At 41.9% G+C, this 19,897-nt stretch overlaps 1 protein-coding gene across 1 annotated transcript; it reads right to left on the bottom strand.

Annotated features, from left to right (window-relative positions):
* Nucleotides 1-6,397: 6,397 nt before the first annotated feature.
* kcnk13b (potassium channel, subfamily K, member 13b) lies at nucleotides 6,398-19,513 on the bottom strand. The gene is made up of 3 exons (XM_008284082.1): nucleotides 19,177-19,513; nucleotides 11,425-12,212; nucleotides 6,398-6,553 (listed from the first exon to the last, which is right to left on the bottom strand). Exons 1-3 carry the CDS (start codon nucleotides 19,511-19,513, stop codon nucleotides 6,398-6,400), a joined length of 1,281 nt encoding a protein of 426 aa, XP_008282304.1.
* Between the last annotated feature and the right edge of the window lie 384 nt (nucleotides 19,514-19,897).

The raw sequence follows: 19,897 nt of genomic DNA, 5'->3' as shown, positions 1-19,897 counted from the left end.
TGACAGACAAAGATTTTAAGATTAAAAGGGCAAATATCAATATTTTGAAGAAAAAAATGGTGGAGTTTTTTAAAATATCAATATCACTTATTTTATCATTATTTACTTTAGCATGTTGTGTATTTAGGGCTGCAAGGATGCTCGGTGGGTAGCACTGTTGCCTCGCAGTGGTTCGCGTCCCGTGAGGACACCCAGGATCTTTCTGCGTGTTTGCATGTTCTCCCCGTGCAGTGTGGGTTCTCTCCGGGTTCTCCGGCTTCCTCCCACAAGGTCCAAAAACATGTTGCGGTTAATTGGTGATTTTAAATTGTTCGTAGGTGTGAATGTGAGTGTGGTTGGTTGTCTGTCTCTAAGTGTAGCCCTGTGATAGACTGGTGACCTGTCCAGGGTGTCCCCTGCCTTCAACCTGAGTCAGCTGGGATAGACTCCAGCCCCCCATGACCCTAGTGAGGATTAAGCGGTGTATAGATGATGGATGGATGGTTGGGATATTTCATACGCATCATTATAACTCCATGTGAGTGTATCACAACAGAATAACTTTTATTTAAAAAAAAAAAAAAAAAAGGCCTCAGTTGATGACATCATCCCTTGAAGTCTATGATTTACAGTTTTTGTTCCACAGTTGCAGACTTCCCTGTAAACCAGGGGTGTTTTTAGGTCTGAGCATCTGAGGCTAAAATCCTGAATATTTTATGAACAGCTCCAGGCCAAATTTTTTTTAAAGTTAGTTTTTTTGTTGTTGTTGTTTTTAAATAGCTCTGAATCTATTTATCTGTCATTGTTATCACGAGTTAAAGCTCTTGGAAATAGTGTGATGTAGTTGATCAAAAATGTCGAGATGTTATTTTACTGGTCCCAAAAGTCTGATCTGTTTACTGAAGTCCAAATATTTTTTTGTCATGTCAAATGTTATGTTACTGAGATTTTTCTGTTTCACGGTCTTACAACTGAATAGTGACATTGCTATATGTATGTATGTTTACTGTAATAGCATTGAGAATGTGTCCTCTTCAATCATATGGCACCAAGTAGCAAAGAGAACACATATAAGCTGCTGTAGTTAGATAAGTTATCATTAGACTAAGGGAGACTTTTTTTTTTGTTATCAACAGCGCACTCATTATTAGTAGTTATTTATTGGGGTTATCGTGTTAAGGGACTTTAAGAGTGAACCTTTTTCTCCTTACCAGCACCTCTACCTCGTCTCGTGAAATATTTAAAAGGCCAGTTAGCCAAATTACTGTTAAATTACATTTCCAAGGCCCACCTTTACGTATGATTACAGCTCTGTAAATCATCATGAATAAGACTAATCCAAAGCACTCAGTTTTAGAACCTCTGCTCCGGCTCTCCTGCACTCGCTGTGATATTAATGTTGAATTTCAGCAAAGCACAGAAAGAAAGTGGAATGACCTGACTGTGCCTAGAGCGCAGTGTCTCGCCTTTTCTATCCATTTTACTCCAAGATAACCTGAAAATGGGGCAATTTTCAGGTTAAAATCTGCCGACTGCCGGGCTGGGCTGAACCTTAAATGTGTTTAAATCCTAACAACGCCTCGAAGCAGTGGGGATTTCACTAGAACATTGCCTATACCTTAAAATAAAACGTTACCAGAATATGGGCGGCATGGTGATGTGGTGGTTGTCACTGTCGCCTCACAGCTAGAAGGTCTTGAGTTCTTTCTGTGTGGAGTTTGCATGTTCTCCCTGTGCCTGCGTGGGTTCTCTCCGGGTTCTCCAGCTTCCTCTCACAGTCCAAACACATGCTGAGGTTAATCAGTGATTTTAAATTGTCTGTATGAAGCAGCTCATAAATGATGGATGGATGACAGGCATATTTCAAACAAGTCACTATAGCTCCACCTAACTGTATGATTGTGCAATAGCTTTGAAAATTTTTAATTTGATGACATTTAAACCTTTAATTTCCAGTTGGACTTTAATCTGCATTCATACAGACTTCACTGTGTAAACTAACTACAATCTCCCATTGTGAACTGTTTTAATGAAGGCTTACTTTGTTGAACTCATTTGAATGAACATAACTTAGTTGTCATGGTTAACTGCACACTGCTACACACAGTGGCTGATTAATAATCACGTGAGCCATCATTGGAGCAGGTGCAAAATATCAAGAAGTGAATAATACAGTCGGAACATGTTAGCATTTACATGAAAGGCACAAACTCGGTAAAACGAGGACAGCAGTCTCAGTGCTGCACAACGTCTGGGTGCTCAGCCGTAACACGCTGCCGAAATAATCCTGTCACTCGTTAATTTTGCCTCCGAACAAATGCAGTCTGTGCTCGGCATAGTTTTTCGTGCCACCTGGATCTCGCAGCCTCGGTCTTCACAGACACCGTTTAATTGGTTTCCTTGCTGTTTACCCTCCCCTGTCACACTCGTGCACATGATAGATCAATAATTACTTGCGCAGTGACAATGCATTACGCCCATCCTAATTAAATTATTAAGGCAATTAGCTCATTTTGTGGTGCTGCCAGTGTTTGTGTTGCTAATCTCTTTGGTCAGACATGATTGTATACATCGTTGCTCGACACCCACTGAACTGAACAGACACCTTCTAATGATAGCTCTTATGCATCTATGACACCTTATGTAACGTGTTTGACACAATCGAATGAATACAACCACTTTCAGCCGTTTATTATCAAAATGTCAAATGGATTCATGCTTGCATCACGTCTGTACACTACAGAGTTTTCACACCTTTTGCGGACATAATAAAATACCCACCTATTAAGTTCATTCCCACTGAACCTTGAATGGTGGTGTAACACCGCGGTGCCTCTCCAGCAGGGCAGAATTAACCATATTGTCAAATCCCACATGGCTTTTCCATTAGAGTGTGTTTCAAATTGGCTCCAGCACAGTAGATGTGACAGCAGTATCAGTAACTCTCTGGGAGTTGTCGTGACTCAGAAAAGAGCTTCAACAAAGAGTCTTTGTGTGTCTGCATCTGTCCAAGTCTCTCGCACAAACAAACAGGACCACACAGGCATTTGTTCAACGCTATTATTAACTGTGTAGGCAGAGCTTTTCTGACATAAATGTCTATTAGACGATTTTGTGTGCGTTTTTGGTAGCGTGTGACTGTGTGTGTGTGTGTGTGTGTGTGTGTGAGATCGTCTCCATGGCAAAGAATGGACACTTCAAGGTATTTTTATCGGTTCATATTCTGAGGATGATTCCAGTACTTAGGGATTTCATTATGCCTGTGCTATCTTCACTGTCTTTGCTGTTAACCGACTCGCTGAAAATGTAGCTGCGTCCGTGTTCGTACTGATAAGAGACAAATGTTGTTTTTAAATGCGTACAGACTCACATCCATGTCCTTTTTTTGCTGTACAGCATCTTGTACTTGAAACAACAGAACACTTAAATACACTTTGCAATAAAGTCGGTGCAATTCAGTAATTCTTGCCCCCTATAATTACTGTTGCTTTTTCTGTTATTTGTGTTGTTCTCACGAGGCAGAAATACAATTCACAGTGGTTGCAATGGCCCAAGTCTTCCAAGCTCCCTCCACGATGCACCCAGATATTGGACATGTTTATGCAGTTTTTCCACCCATAATGCATGCACACCGGCCTCCTTTTCGCTGAGCCAGCTTACTTTAACTCCCAACACATACTGATGGGATAAAATACAATAATTATACATCTTCTAGACTTTAAAATGTGATTGGAATGAATGGATTAAATGATAACATAAAGATATGTGTAGTGCTCAGAACATGCATTCAGTTTTACAGCAGCTCCTTTTATTTGTGTGGTGAAAAAAAAGGCTTGATGAATTGTAGAAGTTGTAGGAACACAGTTTGGCCACTGCGCCAATATCGCTACACAACTCAGTACTCAAGATCCAGATACAACAGAGCAGACCTCCCTGTTCAAGCGCCTTAACTCCTTTGCATGGATTTTAACTAAATTAGGAGATATGCACATGTTAATAATGTGCAGAGGATTTGATCAGAAATAATCCAACTATCCTGCTGACACTCCAACACAGTAGGTGGCGGTGTTGCACCTTCATGCTGGTTGACACCTGCTATAATGGAAAACAAGAAGAAGCTAGCTACTACCAAAGTGTGTGACTACTACTGCCAGGCAAAATTGTATCATGAGAGATGACAGGAGACACTGTACCCACACCTGAAAAGAGCATTTTTATAATTTTGTTCAATTCTTCTATAGATATTTTGATTATTTTGTGATTTCTTTTGGTCATGATAATTGTGTAGTGAAATGCTGTGACTGCCCTTGTTTGTGCTTTCAGTGAAATTTTGCCATGAGGCTGACACTGCTGCATGCAGTTGCTTGACCATAAACCATAGACTGTATATAAAAGATGGATTGTGGATTGTGATATCCTCCACTGGGGTGTGTACTACTGTTTTGAAGTGTTGAGTTTGGAATTTGATGCTGTATGTTAGAGTAAAAGTGAGTATATGATCTGACTGAGAGCTCAAGCAGCTCTGTCTTAAAGCATACCTTGTTTTATTGTGTGTTTTCCTGTAAATGGGATCATAATTTACTCAGTTAATATCATGCTGTTAATTAAAGGTCTTGAAGTTAGCAATTGAGACCACAGACTCGTGAGTAAAATGTTTACTGATGTAACAGATCGAGTGAGAAGTAGGGTCATTTTCGCGTAGGTTTCTATACAATCAGACTTTCTGGAGGAGTCGCCACCTGCTGGCCATCAAAAAGAATGCATGTTTAAGGCACTTATTAAGTGGCTTCGTTTTGCAGCTCTGGAGACTTTGTCTATCTTTGATATCGTCTATGATTAAAACAATCAATAAGCAGGGTATAGCTGCTAATATAGCAGTCGACTATGGTGGTATCCTGGACTTGCTATAGGGGGCAAATAATGAACAGCTGATGTGGAATTATGAGAAATGCCTTTCTTTAAAGTAGCCAGTGATGCCCAACCAGTCTAACCTCTGTTCTTACTTTGCAATGTCAGATTCACCGCTAGAAATTCCTTCTTGTTTGATCTCTTTTCAATTCACAAGACGAAATGAAGTTGTGTTTTATTGCTTTTCATTGTGCTTCATTAATGCTGCATGCCATCTGGATCTCGCCTCCGTCTTCTCAGTTTATGTTCTGAATCGGCAAGGATTTTGTAACATTCGGATGACTCACAGGTATAAATCTCTCACAACCGTTGGAAATCAGCTTGATGACCCCCGTACAAAAAATATGACAGCATATTCTGCCTTGGCGGGTTTGCGATGTTGTAATTTTATCAAGACGACACTAAAAGAAGATTGTCTCTCTGCTCTTGTGTCTCTCTGCATATGAGACACACTTAAGTCGCATATAGAAACAGCTCAGCTGATGGCGCCTGGAGGATTCTTAAACTGTAATGTCTGTGTCCTCTCAAATGCATGTAGAAAGAGAATGAAGATACCTGTAATGTGAAGGCCCTTGGGTCATAATGTATTGCAAACAAGTCTTCCTCATGTAGGATGTAAGTCAATAGCTCTACTGGCCTGTTATTACCAATCCTGTTGTTCTGAAAACAGAAACCTAACACTGCTGAGCCAGAATCCAATGAAGAAGCTAAATCTTTCACTGGATTTATATCTGCAGCGTCCACCTGCAGGCCTGCCCAGCAACAAATCTCAAAATGTCCTCATGTCTGCCTTTGTGCTTAGATAATGTGCCGCAAGCCCAAAGCCTCACATAATAGGCTTCATCACAGACTCCCCATTCTGGGTCTGTTTGGTTTGTAATGAGGTTCTTTTCGGAGGGTGTTGTCTTTTCTTTGTCGTGGTAATGAATGACAAAGACGGTTGAATAGGGCTGTGAATACGAGTTACATTGCTAGACTGATGGTAAAACTACCACCTTACGACGTCCAAACTCAAACACGACTCCCAAGTCCAAGAAACAACCACTTTATTAAAGCTATTTTTTTTTTTCTCTCATTAATACCCTTTACAGTGACAGACAGAGTTGCGTAGAGTCATAGTGAGTATTGTAAAGTACTGCAGATGAGCTGAAGTTGCGGTTTTGCTGTGAAGTAGCATGTAGAAGTGTATCATCAGGCTTCGATACAAAGGGGCTGGAGGCAGGCTTTTTTTTTTTTTTTTATCACCATGGAAACTGGATTCCTCACGGGAGAACATTCCAGCAGTGTGGTCCAGATGTGAGACTCCAGTAAACTATCATGCATCATTCATACGGTCATGTTCTTGACAGGAAAGTGGGCTGCCATGGTTTCATTTCTAGCTGCTGGGGGTCAGCCTTCGTTCTGGTACACCAAATCTTCCTTTCAGTCCTCCGGTCTCAGTCCGTTCCTACCACCCTCCTGCGCCTTTTGTATCCGGCAAAAAAAAAAAAAAAGCTTCCCACAGCCGCCCCTATCTGTCCACGCTAGTCTCTGCCAGTCGGTTATTCATGATGCCGAGGGCGCCCACCCCTCCTGAGAAGCCGTTCTGACGCGAACTGGAGCCGGACTGGCGCGGGTGCCCGATGGCCATCTCCGACAGCTGCTTCTGCATAATGGCCAAGTTCACCTACATGAAGAGATAAAGAAATCAGCGCATGAGGAAATATCTGCCGCCTGTGTTATGTACGGTTTAATACAATGCGTTGGCAGCAGGCGCGTCTGATCTTACAGGTGTGAAATAAAGCTACCAGATGGCGTTCTTCCTCTCCTCCGGTGCGTCAATTAAAGCAAACAAAGGTGACAAACACTGAACAAGTGTGACTGGAAAAAGAAAACAGATTTTATTCTCCTGCACCTCAACCTTGCCTTTTTATTTTTCACTCAACAAAGGAAGGTGTTGAAAATGTCCACAACTGACGTGGAAGCTGTTTGACATGAGTCAGTATTAACTTTAATGAGATGGAGGTGATTCTCCAGCTGCTCTGGCTTCCTCCCACAGTCCACAGACATGAATGTTTGAATCATTTGTGATTCTAAAACAGGCTGTAGGTGTAAAATGTGAGCTTGCACGGTTGTCTGTCTCTTTGCCCCGTGATGGAGTGGCAAAGCATCCAGGCTGTACCCTGCCTCTTAGCTGTTCCAGCCCTCCGCGACCCTCTGCAGGATAACGGCGGTGCAGCTAATGGATGGATGGAGCCGTTTTTGTAATTTTTAGCCATACTGTCAGCATGACTCCACGAAAATGTTGCACAAACATCCTCGGCCCCCACAGGGTGAAGTCGACTGACTTCGGCAGACACCTGACATTTACATTTTTATTTCTTAGTGGGATGTCTTGTCAAATATTGCATGAAATTTATCGCAGACCTTCCTATTCTGCTCGGGGATGAATTTTAATAACTCTGCTGAGCCCCCTGATATTTCATCTGGAGGCACCATCACATCAAAATGTAAATTTGTCCTGTACTTTGGTTTATGACTTAACGTCGGCTAATTTACAGCTAATGATATTTTGTTCGGCCTCAGCTGTACTTTGTGAATTACAATATGTTGGCACGATGTACTGAGACGGTTAAGATGCTAAATTAGACCTTTAACCAGTGGTGATACTCAGTACTCTGACATTTACTCAAGGAAAAGTACCAACAATATAATTTAAAAATACTCCGGTAAAAGTAAAAATCAGAGTGTTAAAGTATTGTCAGTGAATGTACCTAAACTGCATGAGTAAAAGTACTCATTACACACAGAAATAGGTTTTGTCAGTGTTCAATTTATTACATATTGTGCTTTTGCGTGAGAAAAAACTAATTTAATTTGATTTCTTACACTGCTAGATGGCTTAAATTACTGCACAGAAATTCATTGCACTTTATATCATTCTTTCGATCCTGATGGTTTTCAAAAATCCTATTTTGCTGTACAGTAACTAAATTTTCAGATTATATGTAGTGGAGTAAAAAGTACAGTATTCCTCTCATATATAATGTGATGGTAAGATTGTCGACAGAAGTAGAAAGCAGCATAAAATTCAGTAACTTAAGTAAAGTCCACGTGCCGTAGAGTCATACTCCAGTACAGTACTTGAGTAAATTTACTTAGTTACTTTACACCATTACATCTAAATCAAACTTTAAAGCCCTGCAGACTCCACACACACCCCTAGACGTAGACAATAAGCTTCATATATAAAGTGTTGATACCCTAAAATGTCATATCATCAATATTTTACAGGTTATTGAATTCCTTGAAATCCAAAGTAGGTGATCTTTTTATGTTGTTGCTGCAAGTTGCACCTGAGTTGGAGATGAGAAAAGTTAAACTGGATACAGAATAGTCCTTAAAAAAGAATCTCCAACATGCACTGAAGAGTTAAATTGGTGTACAAACTGAAGGAAAAAGCAAATTTCATCTGCATGTAACCCCAGGATTCACCTACAGCTCATCAGTGTTCAGCTCTTCTGTAAGGCCACCAGTGCAGCAGAGACATTCAAGTTGCAGAAATCTGTGAAAATATCTATTCTCCACTTCTCTCTCCTTTTACTTCTCCTTCTCTCGTCTCTCTCTTATATTCTTCTGTGAGCAGGAACGGCATGTACAAAAGCAGTTTCTCAGTTACCTTTTCAGAGTGAATTTCTGCACAGACTCGCCTGACATTCACACAGAAACTGACATTTTGTTTTCCTCCTTTCACTCATAAATTATTATGCATTATATAAAAAAGCTGAACAAACGTGTAGGTGGCAGTTCAGAGGTGAGGAACTGAGCTACAGTCAGACAGGGAAACACCAAGATTTTCAGTCAGATTTGCTGTCAATCAACGCGAGGTCCTCTTCCAGGCATCTTGCTAGACGGCATCCGTGTAGAGCTCTAATGTTATCTGCCAATTCTGAGGCTGATTCAAGCTTTTGGAAAAGTTGTTTTTTATTTCAAACTAGGACGACCATGCAGTTTTTTGTGAGAGCAGTAAATGTGAAATATTAGCAATAAATGCTGTAGAGAACGAGACTAAAGCCTGGTTCAGGCTAGATTTATTTCTCTGTCGGAGGTAGGACGAGTTTAGAATCGCCTCTGCTGGTAGATCCCAGTCCAGCATGGGGTAACTGTTCATTTCCTCCGTGGTAATAATCACAGCCACAACTGCTTCCTGTTTGTCAGATAATTTCCTTTTCCTCCTATAGTTCCATTCCTGCATGGAGAGAACGCCTTGTAGTTTGTTCCGATGGAAAGAACTCAGTCCACTTATTTTTTTATTTTTTAATCAATGTTGAATTTGACTTTTTTATGTAAATGTAGTTAATTTACTAATACTTTAAGCTAAAATCCTAACAGCTAATATGCTACAGTTTAGCAGCTAATGTTTTCCATGCTCACTATCTTAGCTCGGTGTGTCACCACAAGGTGCATATCATCGATGTTTCAGGTTTTAGCAAACCTTCCAAGACGTTTCACCCAAAAATACAAATGTGATCCTGCAGGTGGTGGTAGAGGAGAACTTAGACCATCATTAAAGTCATCGAGGGTCATCGTCTGCAAACCTTGACTGATGTGATTTTAAATTTTCGTTTTGTAAGTAAGTCAAGTAGATATTTCACTAAAACATTGACACTACATGAAAAGTTGTAAAAGGAACAGGATGGGAAAGTCAATTTGTTATTTAATCGCCTCAAATTAATTTTCTAACAGTAACATTTTGCTGCTGTTTTAAAATAAAGGTATGCATTAGTAGTCTAAAATAAGGCGTCCTCACATCTTAAAAAATAATTTCAGTTTGTTTCACATTTATGTGGCTATGGTTGATTCAAGTTTGCACTCTTCACATTTGTTCTGGGAATATTTGGGGAAACACAGCAGCTTGTGGATGTGTTTAGTGGAGTAGATAGCATGAGCTACCTATAACGTTTCAAAGAAAGTTGGGTTTTTTTTGCATAAATCTTTTTTTAAAGTCTTAAAGTCTTTAAAGACATTTTGCTAATAGCACTGGAGATGTTTTTTTTTTTTTGGCCTTTATTTGATAGTGCAGCTGAGAGAGAGAGAGACAGGAAAGTGGGGAGAAGAATGGGGGAAGGACCTGTGGAATAGGGCCATGAGCAGGACTTGAACTCATGACCTCCGCGTCGGGGACTATAGCCCCCGTACATGGGACGCCAGCTCAACCAGCCATGAGCTATAGCGGCACCCCAGTACTGGAGGTCTTGATCAAGGGATCCTTGCCGGCTTGTGTTAGACTGACTTTAACTATAGAGATGGAGGCGGAAAGAAAACAGGACGTCCTAAAAGACAGCATACGTCTAGGAAACTGGTGGTGTTTCTCCACTCATTGCTCTGCTGCTGACTGAAGAGGAAAACTGGTGCTGCAAAGAGTCAGACTTGTTAGTGCCAGACTTAGAAAATCTCCATGTCTCCATGGATGGGAGCAATCCCAGCTGAACTAAAACTAATGACTCTGCAGCTTTGATTAACATCCTGGAGTTAACATAACTGGAGGAAAAGATCAATGCCAGCCAGACTGAATGCTCAGTTGTCCAATACAGTTGGAACAGCATGCCAATCCAAGGCAGTTAATTCTTCATTTACTTTCAGTCCGATAACAATAATCAGCTTTCTTTCTAAATCTGAAGGGAACTCATCCTAATTTCCCCCCGGTACGCAATCTCTGAATCTCTACAACAATGATGAAGAATGCAGTTTGAAACACACTTAAAGACACAATAGCGAATATGATGGGAAATATTAAATGTTAAAATAAACTAGAATTCACGATTTAGACTGGTCATTGACACTGTCAGTTAAAACGTTCAGGCTCTTTAATCAGAATGACCATCAGATTTTGATCCTGTTTAGAATAATCCTTGAGTGATGCCGCTTGGTTCAGCTGCAGCTCACGCTGCTCATTCATCTCACATGAACCACGGAGTCGTAGATATGTAAATGTATGGACAGCTGGCTCTCCTGAGCAAACCACAAGAGCTGCTGAATGGTTCATGGCAATGGAATAAGGTCACGGATACCCAGGAAAATTTTACCCATAATTTGTATGTATCCTTGGGAACGGCAGGAAATAAATAAACTGCTCCTTTTGTAGACAGGAGGCTCATATCCAAATGTGAATCTATTTTATGACACTGAGGAGGTGACCTTTTTTTTTTCTCACACATTAAACACTGACTTCGAACACTTTAGGTTTTCGTAATAACATGTATGGACATGTAGTGATTTGATGTGTCACATGTAGGTTATGGCTTCCAAAGAATATTTGCATGAAGAATGAAGTGGTAAAAATGATGGCGATAGCTGAGAGCGAGGCGAAGGAGACGGTTATTAACTGCAATAAGCGTGACTATAGGGACCCGAGATTATTGACTAAGTGTTCTTTCTGCTACGCGAGCACAGTTAAATCGAATTACTCTTGGAAACAGCCGCATATCTTGCATGTAAGAACATGTGATTAAATTAGGTGGAGTGTCACACAATCTGCTCGAGCCCTGAAGCTCTCACCTTGTTGGCTGCTAAGAAGTCCCTCATAGAGATCATCTCCCCGGACATCCGGCGCCCAGTGTCGGTCTCGCTTTCGTTGATGGCGTCCGTCTCGATGGACGGATCCCTGCGTGCCCGGAGGTGACCCGGGGCGACCACATTCCGTCTTGGATGCCTGTGCGGGTGGTGACCCCTCCTGGGGAAGCAGCAGCGGCAGGGGGCCTCCAGCCTCCTCAGCAGCCAGTTGAGTACCTGCTTGATGACGATGGAGATAACGTTGAAGAGCGAATAGATGCAGCAGACGCCGGTCAGGATGAAGAAGAAGTTGCCCAGCCGGTACGCAACTGTGGCGTGGCCCTCGTAGACAACTCGCTGGCTGCTCACCATATCTCCAAATCCAATGGTGCTGAAGGCCACAAAGCAGAAGTAGAGCGAGTCCAGGTAGCCCCAACCCTCGGCCGCCGAGTACATCAACGAGGCGCAGCAGGACACCAAGATGGCCGCCGCTCCCAGAATGAGCATGACGCAGTAGACGGAGGGTTTCCAGCCGGCAAGATCCTCCCCTTTTCCTCCTCCAGCTCCCCCAGGTCCACCCGCCCTGTTTCCCTCAGAGACCCGACGTCCATTTTGCGGGAGCACGACCTTGTTGCGGCGTCGTTCGTGACAGGACTTGAGGACGAAGGCGATGACGGTGATGACTCGCTCCAGAAAGAGGTTGAAGAAGAGGATGGTGGCTGCGCAGCCGAGCAGGCCGTAAAACATGAGGAAGACTTTTCCTCCGATGGTGGCCGGAGTGGTCATCCCAAACCCTAGAAAAACACAATGCAGTGAGTAGAAATCGACACGCTTCTTATAGCAAGGTTGAATGAGGTGAACACTGGGAGGAGAAGCTTAACTTCAATTCCTCAGTTTCTTTTCTGGCTATGAATGAAAGGCCAGAATGAAATGATTTTTTTTTTACATAAAAGCATTACCTTCACTTGAAAAGTACTACCCTTACTCAATGCCTGCATTTTCTTTCACACGCATGCTCCCATTAATATGGCAGTGCTCTAAGGAAATGAATGGATTATTTGTAGAGGAGATGAGAGTGGTCATCGCCCGCAGTTGCTTCATCTTTTAACTCAAACTCACGTATTATCTGTCACCAACAAAGACGGTCAATCACCAATGTATTATTCTTCTAAGTGAAAGTTGTAGTCAGGCAACCGCTTCCCTCCACTGGGTTGCCATTGGTGACGCGTACTTCTCTCTTCTCTCTCTTTCCTGTTGTTCCTGTCTGTCGCTAACATTCATTTTTAGAGCTGAGGTGTTTCAGCACAAGCGCATCACTGCAATCATTTTCAAAGTGCCAGTTTGCCAAACATTTCACAGTGTTTTCCGCACTTGTTTGGCAACTGAGAGACCCGCTGGTGCCACATCACATCTCAATTTTATCGTTTTGCTTGATTTTTAAAGCTCGAACCCATTTGACCGGTTTAATTTCGTCGGTGACGAAGATCCTGTTTCTGAGTGTGACTTTCTACTTTGTCCCTTGTGAACTTGCAGATTAACAAAATGTGCTGCATTCAACTGCACAAGTATCCTTTTCATCTTACATTAAACATAAAAAAAACTCATTAAGTCAGTCCGTCCGCTCTCCTTTTTACCTTTACTACATCTATAACTTTGTTGAAAATTTAAGGTGTAGTTTCAAATTTTAGCTTCATAGTTATATACAACAATTGTTACCAGATAAAGCAGCTGTAAACGGTGCAACGTGACGAGAAAAAGTACAATTTTACTGTATCTTTTGTCAGGAAAAACACACTGTGCAGCATGACTAATTGCCACCGTGCCAGAGGCAGGCTTCTTGGGGAGGATTTGATTGCCTCCACATCCAGACAGCTTCTCAAGGTGCTAATTGAACCAGAATTTTCCTTCCAAACGCGACAATAAAGCCGAATGGGCTGGATTTTATAGATGTGTTTTTCTCCTTATTTCGTAAGCCTAGTTAAATGTGATGTTGATGAGTCATTTAATAAACAGTACCTGAAAGAAAAGGGAGAAAATGGTGTGCTGCCGTGTCATTACGACCTGTGTCAGGGAACAAAAGCTCATGAACGTACTTGGTATTAACGGGGTTGTTGGGATTTGCTACAAGGTGCTGATTTTCCTGCTAAATGCAACCTTGCACACACACACACACACACACACACACACACACAAAACATTTAATGCCCCTCTCCGGTCATTAATTGCACTCCTGAAAACTCTGTAGATAAATTTTTCTTTCCATGAAGACAATCCCTTCTTGACTTAGTCATAATTGTATACCGTTCCTTCCCGTGTTTGCAGCTCTATGAAGTCCTTGCCTCTATTTTCATGCACTTCCTCCCACTTGCAAAAGGTCAAGCACACCAGCTCACCTATGATATAAAGAACACTTTATGCTACACAATGGCCAGATGCAATTCATGATTGAACCAGAAATAGATTCTAAAGAAGACTAATAATATGAAAAACAAAAAGCCCTCCCTGCAAGATAACATGAATAGTTATTTTAGTTTTTGACGTGCGAAACCTCAGATTTTTGAGTCTGTCATCAGTACACTGCAGCTTCAAGGAAATTCTCAGCCATGGTGTCCACTGCTAATCATAGGCGAAGGGAGGGCAGGGGCCACAGGGGCCACGGCCCCATGATTGGCCCCCTCTCGGCCCCGTCTGGTGAAATACTGTCTTGTCATTGGGTAGTTTCTTTGAGGAGCGCTAGCTGGTTTTTACAGCGCAGCTTTATGGGGGCGGGGTGAACAGAGTACTGTGGTAGTGTTTGTGACGGGAGTGGCTGGAACATAAAACAAGCACACCTCTTCTCTCACTTCCACTCTGCACTGACGGACACTCTGAGGGTCAAATTCAAACGTGCGGTAAATTGAACACAATCAAGTTACTGATATGTTTTATCTTAACTCGTAGATTTAGCCATTATCTTTAGTTCATCATTTAACATTTTGATAACAAAAGTTGATGTTATTCGGTAGAGAAGCTGATGAAACGGGCCATCTAGATGGTAAAGAACCATCAAGGGGTTTCTGCATTAATGATTATGTGACACGAGATCTTGCTATGGTGTGTTTTTTTTTCTTTTTCTTTTTTTTTTTTTTTGAAACAAGGACAATGTTAAATGGAGACACTTTACACAGAGATGTTTTGGGAGCAGCCAGGGCATTCCCCGTCACAAGTTTGAATTCCAACTGAATGGTGTCATTTAGTCTCTGTTCCAGCAGCAGCAGCAAGGCTCAGAGATGTCAGAAAGAGGAGCAGCCAGCTTGGTTAGTTATCTGAACCCTATTCAGGACTTTCATGTTGCCATACGTAGGTCTCTGGGGATCCATTGGACCCCAAGAAATAATATGTGCAAAATAATTGTTGGTATTCATTATAGACTTTTATACGATGTTGAAGAAATTTTCTGATAAGTTGACATATTTTTGGCTCCAAATGCAGGACACTCTTTTTATATTTAAAAATCAAATCTTTAAAAATCAAAAAACAATACCTGTCACCTAAACCAAATGGCCCGGGGTCTAAAAGAGCCCAAAAGTCCCGAATAGAGTTAAGAAGAGGCCAAGTGAGGGTCAGACCAGTGAACCTAGACAGGTTCAGGGGGACAGTTCTGAGGACAGGCATCCAAAGCAGGACCAGTCCAGCAGCTGTAGCCCATCATCAGCACCAGAGCAGGACAGACAGACATTCCTCAGAGACAACATTGTTAATATAAAAGAGGAGAGCATTGTGTTTCTGTGTGTATTTACATGTATGTATCATTGTAATCTACCCTGAGCCATCAGGCTGTTGCTAACATGAGTCTTCACTGTGAATCAGTCTGAGTGTCACGAGTTGCTGTTGAAAGAAGCAGTTATTGTACATTCCATATTGTACAAGCATATTCTGACCAGAAACCTTTTCCAGATCATGTTTATGTTGTTAGATCTGTTTAATCAGGTTAGGTCTGGTACAGGTATACGGAGGCACTGTATGTGGAAATTAGATGCTCGTCTAAAGGAGTTGTTAAAGACGTCTTCCAGTGAAAAACCACGAGTTTCACCTTGTTAATACGTCTATATGGTGCTTTTTTCATATGCTAGAAGAAATATTAGGAATGAAAAAACCAGTCAACCTCTGTAGACTCAAAGAGAAAATGCTCAGCTGAGAACTGATTACAGTCTAAAAAACACAAATTCAGACTGAGTTTCATGCAGAGCAAACCTAAAGAAATCCTGTCAACTTGCAGAGTGACAATACTTCCATATCCTTCTTCTTCTTCAGGATTAGTTTCAGCTTCGAACATATATGGCTGAACTACTCCGGCATTACAACTTGTTATTGTGTAGCGTAGAGGAGTGGTTGCACAGTGTTTGAGCGAAGTCATGTGAGCTGGTGTGCTCGAGTGCAATGAGAGCGTAGAAGGCAGCAAACGTTCTTAAGGAGACGATGTAGAGTTACATCTAAGCCCTTTTAAGCCAGGCAAGAAATGTTTTTATCAAAAAAAGAAAAAAATAAAGAATCCAAAATATGTATATTTGATGCACAGAGCTGAGTTTTTAGGGATTAAATCAATGCCCAGAGAGAGACTTTAAGTTAAGGAAGTTACTCATTTAGTAGGCTTTTAATCTGCTTTCTGTCTTCCAGTTTGAGTATTTTCTTGAACCTCTTTATTTTTTGAAAACACCACCCTAAATTCAGCTACAAGGCTAAACTAAACAACCTGGGGCTCTATGGATCAGACACACTTCGGAACATTTTGAGGTACAAGTGGTCTCATTGTCCTCATCACCAGGTCGGCACAAGATTTAAAAAAACTCCAGCAAAAAAATTAAGTTTTTGCTTCTGTCTGATCAAAACTGCTAATTAAAAACCCAATCATAGCCGTGTAACAATGAATCAGTGAGGTGATGTTTTTGAACCTGCTCTGAAAAACTCAGCTGTAACTCTGCCAAAATAGATGTACAACAATGAAGCGGCACAGCAGTAGCAGCGATTAACCCAGAAATGGCAGTGGGTTGTATTGTAATAACATATACAGCCTGGTGCAGGTAGAGAGACCTGCAGGGCGGAAACAATGTCTTCAGAGTTTCTTACAAATGCAAGACTTTCCCAGATAACAAAACAAACAGAAGAGCCGCCACAAGTTTTAATTGTGTCAGCGTGTTTCTGAGAAATTGTGTTTTGTGCATCAATCTGGTATGCTTGATGTGTAGAAATACTACAACAAGCTTCAAAGAAATATATTTCAATGCAGAAATTTGCGTGTTGTGAAACTGTGGATGAATATCATTTCTAAAGTTGCAAAATTCATCCATAACAAAAACAAAACTCCTTACCGTCAGTGTTAAAGATGAGCAACACAACAACACAATCTGAAACCCAGTGATTGCATGTTTGTAGCCAAATTAAACTCGAGAGTTGTACTTAACTCTAGAGCCTTGACTGTTAGCTTTTCTTTTTTTTTTTTTTTTGAAATCAAAGCAGCGTTTACTTTCGATGCCGTTGTTCATTTGTTGTGCTGATGAGTTTCATGTCGATCCAAGTGGCAGAAGTGCTCCAACTGTGAGTCATGCATGTTTATGAGACAAATTAATTGGCTTTGCTTCTCAACTAGATACTGCAGAGCAACTCTAAAGGCTAATACAAAAAAAATATGAAAGTGGTATCGATCTCGCAGTACCACAAAGCAAATACGTGCGCTCTAGGAAAATGTCAAATAAATTCTTTAAACTTGAGATCGAAGCAGTCAGTGGACAACGTCATGCAGTTTACAGACTCTTTCGTCCATTTAAAAATCAGAATTTAATTTTTTGGGGGGGATATTTGCTTGTATATTTTGAGCAAAACATACCTTTAAAACCTGTTTGTGCCTGTGTTCTGACTAAGCATACACTCTCTGATGCTCCGAGCTCTGACGCACACAATGTTCTCATACATGATGCAAAATGACCACGTAATGGGCTTTCCCTGAGGCCACATACAAAGTGCAAAAACTAAGAAGAGAGACTGCTCAAAGTGATGAGACTTGACACAAATATAATAAAAAAATCTGTCTGATATTTAACTTGAGACAGCTGGATTCAGCCGTCAGACACAGCGATCAAAACAACATCAGATGATTTTACGATGATTCATCTGTCATCTGCCACATCAGAGATAATGGTGCCATCTTTCTACAGCGAGATATCAGCTGGTGCGTTATACCATCAGAGCCTCCAACTGCACCTTGTAGCTGTAGCTCAATCTTTGTGAAGTGATGTGTCGAAGCTTTTTTTTGTGTCCCCCGTACAGAACAGGGATGTTTCTTGTCTTGGGAGGCTACTTCGATGATAAAGTTAGTGTTTGAAGTCCCTATTCAGTTGCGGATTTATTCCCTAAAGGCTCATCTCAGTGTATTAAAGTTGCATATTTGGAAAATATTGTCCATGGATATACTCACTTCTTACCTTAGCTGATGCCTCCTCTAGAATATGCACAACTACCCTCAGTTAAATACTGCAGCTTGAGCACACCAGCTCACGTAGGAGTCTGCTTAAACTATTCACTATGGCAATCCCTGCGTATGAGAATCGGTACGCTGCAGTTTCAAGGTAGCAACGCTTCGGCATTGCATCGACTGCTTACTTTGCCCCTGATTTGTCTTCTAGAATATAAAAAAAAACACAACATGTACATGAAAAACCCTAGATTTCCACCAGAGGGGAGCTCTAAAAATAAGGATGCTCACTGCACTGTCAAAGGTCTCAAGGGAAAGTGCACACTGCCGGTTCAGAAGAGACTGGCTCCAGGAATTATGGTGTCAATCTTGCGAACACCTATCTTTCCATTTGATTCCCAGCACCTCTGGATAAAACAGGATCAGCTGTTCCTCCATCTCTATCCCTCACATTCAAAAGCCCTGTCAAACTGTCAATCACTGGAGATCAACTCGCTCCAGTCAAGACACCTGAAATGGCATCAACAAGCAGGTGCAGAAGAGAAGGAACGGAAAGAGCCTGCAAATCAGAGGAGAGGTTTCCACAACAAAAGATCAGCGGCTCCTTCGCTGAGCATAACAGTGCCGCCGGCTGTGTCTCCGTCTGACATACTGACACCGATGACAGTCCTGACACAGCCGGTTATGAAACAGAGGGCACTGAAGCGGGAATCAAAATGCTGTTTTGGCTCGGCGTAGTTCCGTTAAACCACCTAGTTCACACTCCAAGCACTAAATGAACCCACAAAGCTGATATTGAAGTGGATCTTGCCACTTCTCAGCAGCAAAAACATACATTAACAGAAAGAAAAAGAGGTCTGCGTGCTTACTGTAACAAAAGGCAGCGTAAGAATGATCAGTTCATAGCTGCATCCAGAGTTTTCCTGCTATTATAGGTGGAGATAAGCCCATTGTGTATGCTGTGTATTGTACAAACTGGAAGGTTTCATTTGTATTTGCATTGTATTGAAGTGAGATTAAACCAAACCTGGCTGCTTTCTAGATAAAATTCAGTTAAAGGGCAAAAGGAATTTTGTCATTCTGGCTCATGAGCAGTGAGTAACAAGTGGCCTTGATGTGGGAGAGTTTGTTACAGTAATGTACAAAAGAAGGAAAAGTATTAAACACCAACAATAAAACAAGTAAGATATCTGATATGGTCACAGAAGTGGGATTTCGTCTCGTATTTTATGTTTTCAGATAGAATTAATAGATTTAAGAGAGAAATTGTATTTTTACGCAGCTTCTAAACGCGCGTTTCTCCATCTCACCAATGGTGGACACCACAGTTCCCACGAAGTAAAAAGCGCCGGTGAAGTCCCATCGAGGTCTGATTGTGTCCACACGGATCCCCGCCACGTTCGCCTCCTCGTAGTTCCTCAGGAAGTTGTTCAGGTCTTTCTTACTCAGGTTGTACTTCTGGCTGAAATGCTCGAACCTCTGCGCCCAGCGCTCCTTCGCCTCTCGCTCCTTCGGCTGCTCCAGCGCCGAGAAGACGGCGGCCCCGCACAGGAGATAGATGATGATGAACAAAGCCAGCAGCAGGAACCGCGCGTTATCCTCGTTTATCGGACCGAAGCCGCAGCAGCAGCCGCTCCTACATGCCATTATGTTGCTGTTGTCACCGGCGTGCAGCTGCAGCGAGGAGCCTGGGGCATGGTTGTGTCGAAGAAAACGCACAGTCCTCTGAAGAAGCGCTTACATGATAGTTTATGACCGAAAAAGTCGTCAAATTCCTGTCAAGGCAGGTTAAAATCAAGTGATCCAGCGCCATGGATTTGGCATTTCGCTCCTGAGCTTCTGCGTCCTAACGGTTCAGCCATGCGCGTTATCTCACGACTTCTCTGTTCATGTCCACTGGCTGCACTCTGCGCTGGTCTGGGTTGCCAAGATGCTCAGAGAGGAGGAGAGATATGCGAGGCAACCTGTGGATGTAGGGAGTCGTGCTGCTGTGCTCTAAAGTGCTTCCTCTCCAAGAAGTCTCCACCCCGG

Source organism: Stegastes partitus, unplaced genomic scaffold (genome assembly GCF_000690725.1).
Source record: "Stegastes partitus isolate 25-593 unplaced genomic scaffold, Stegastes_partitus-1.0.2 Scaffold344, whole genome shotgun sequence".
NCBI classification, from domain to species: Eukaryota; Metazoa; Chordata; class Actinopteri; family Pomacentridae; genus Stegastes; species Stegastes partitus.
This window is presented reverse-complemented; position numbering and strand designations above follow the sequence as displayed.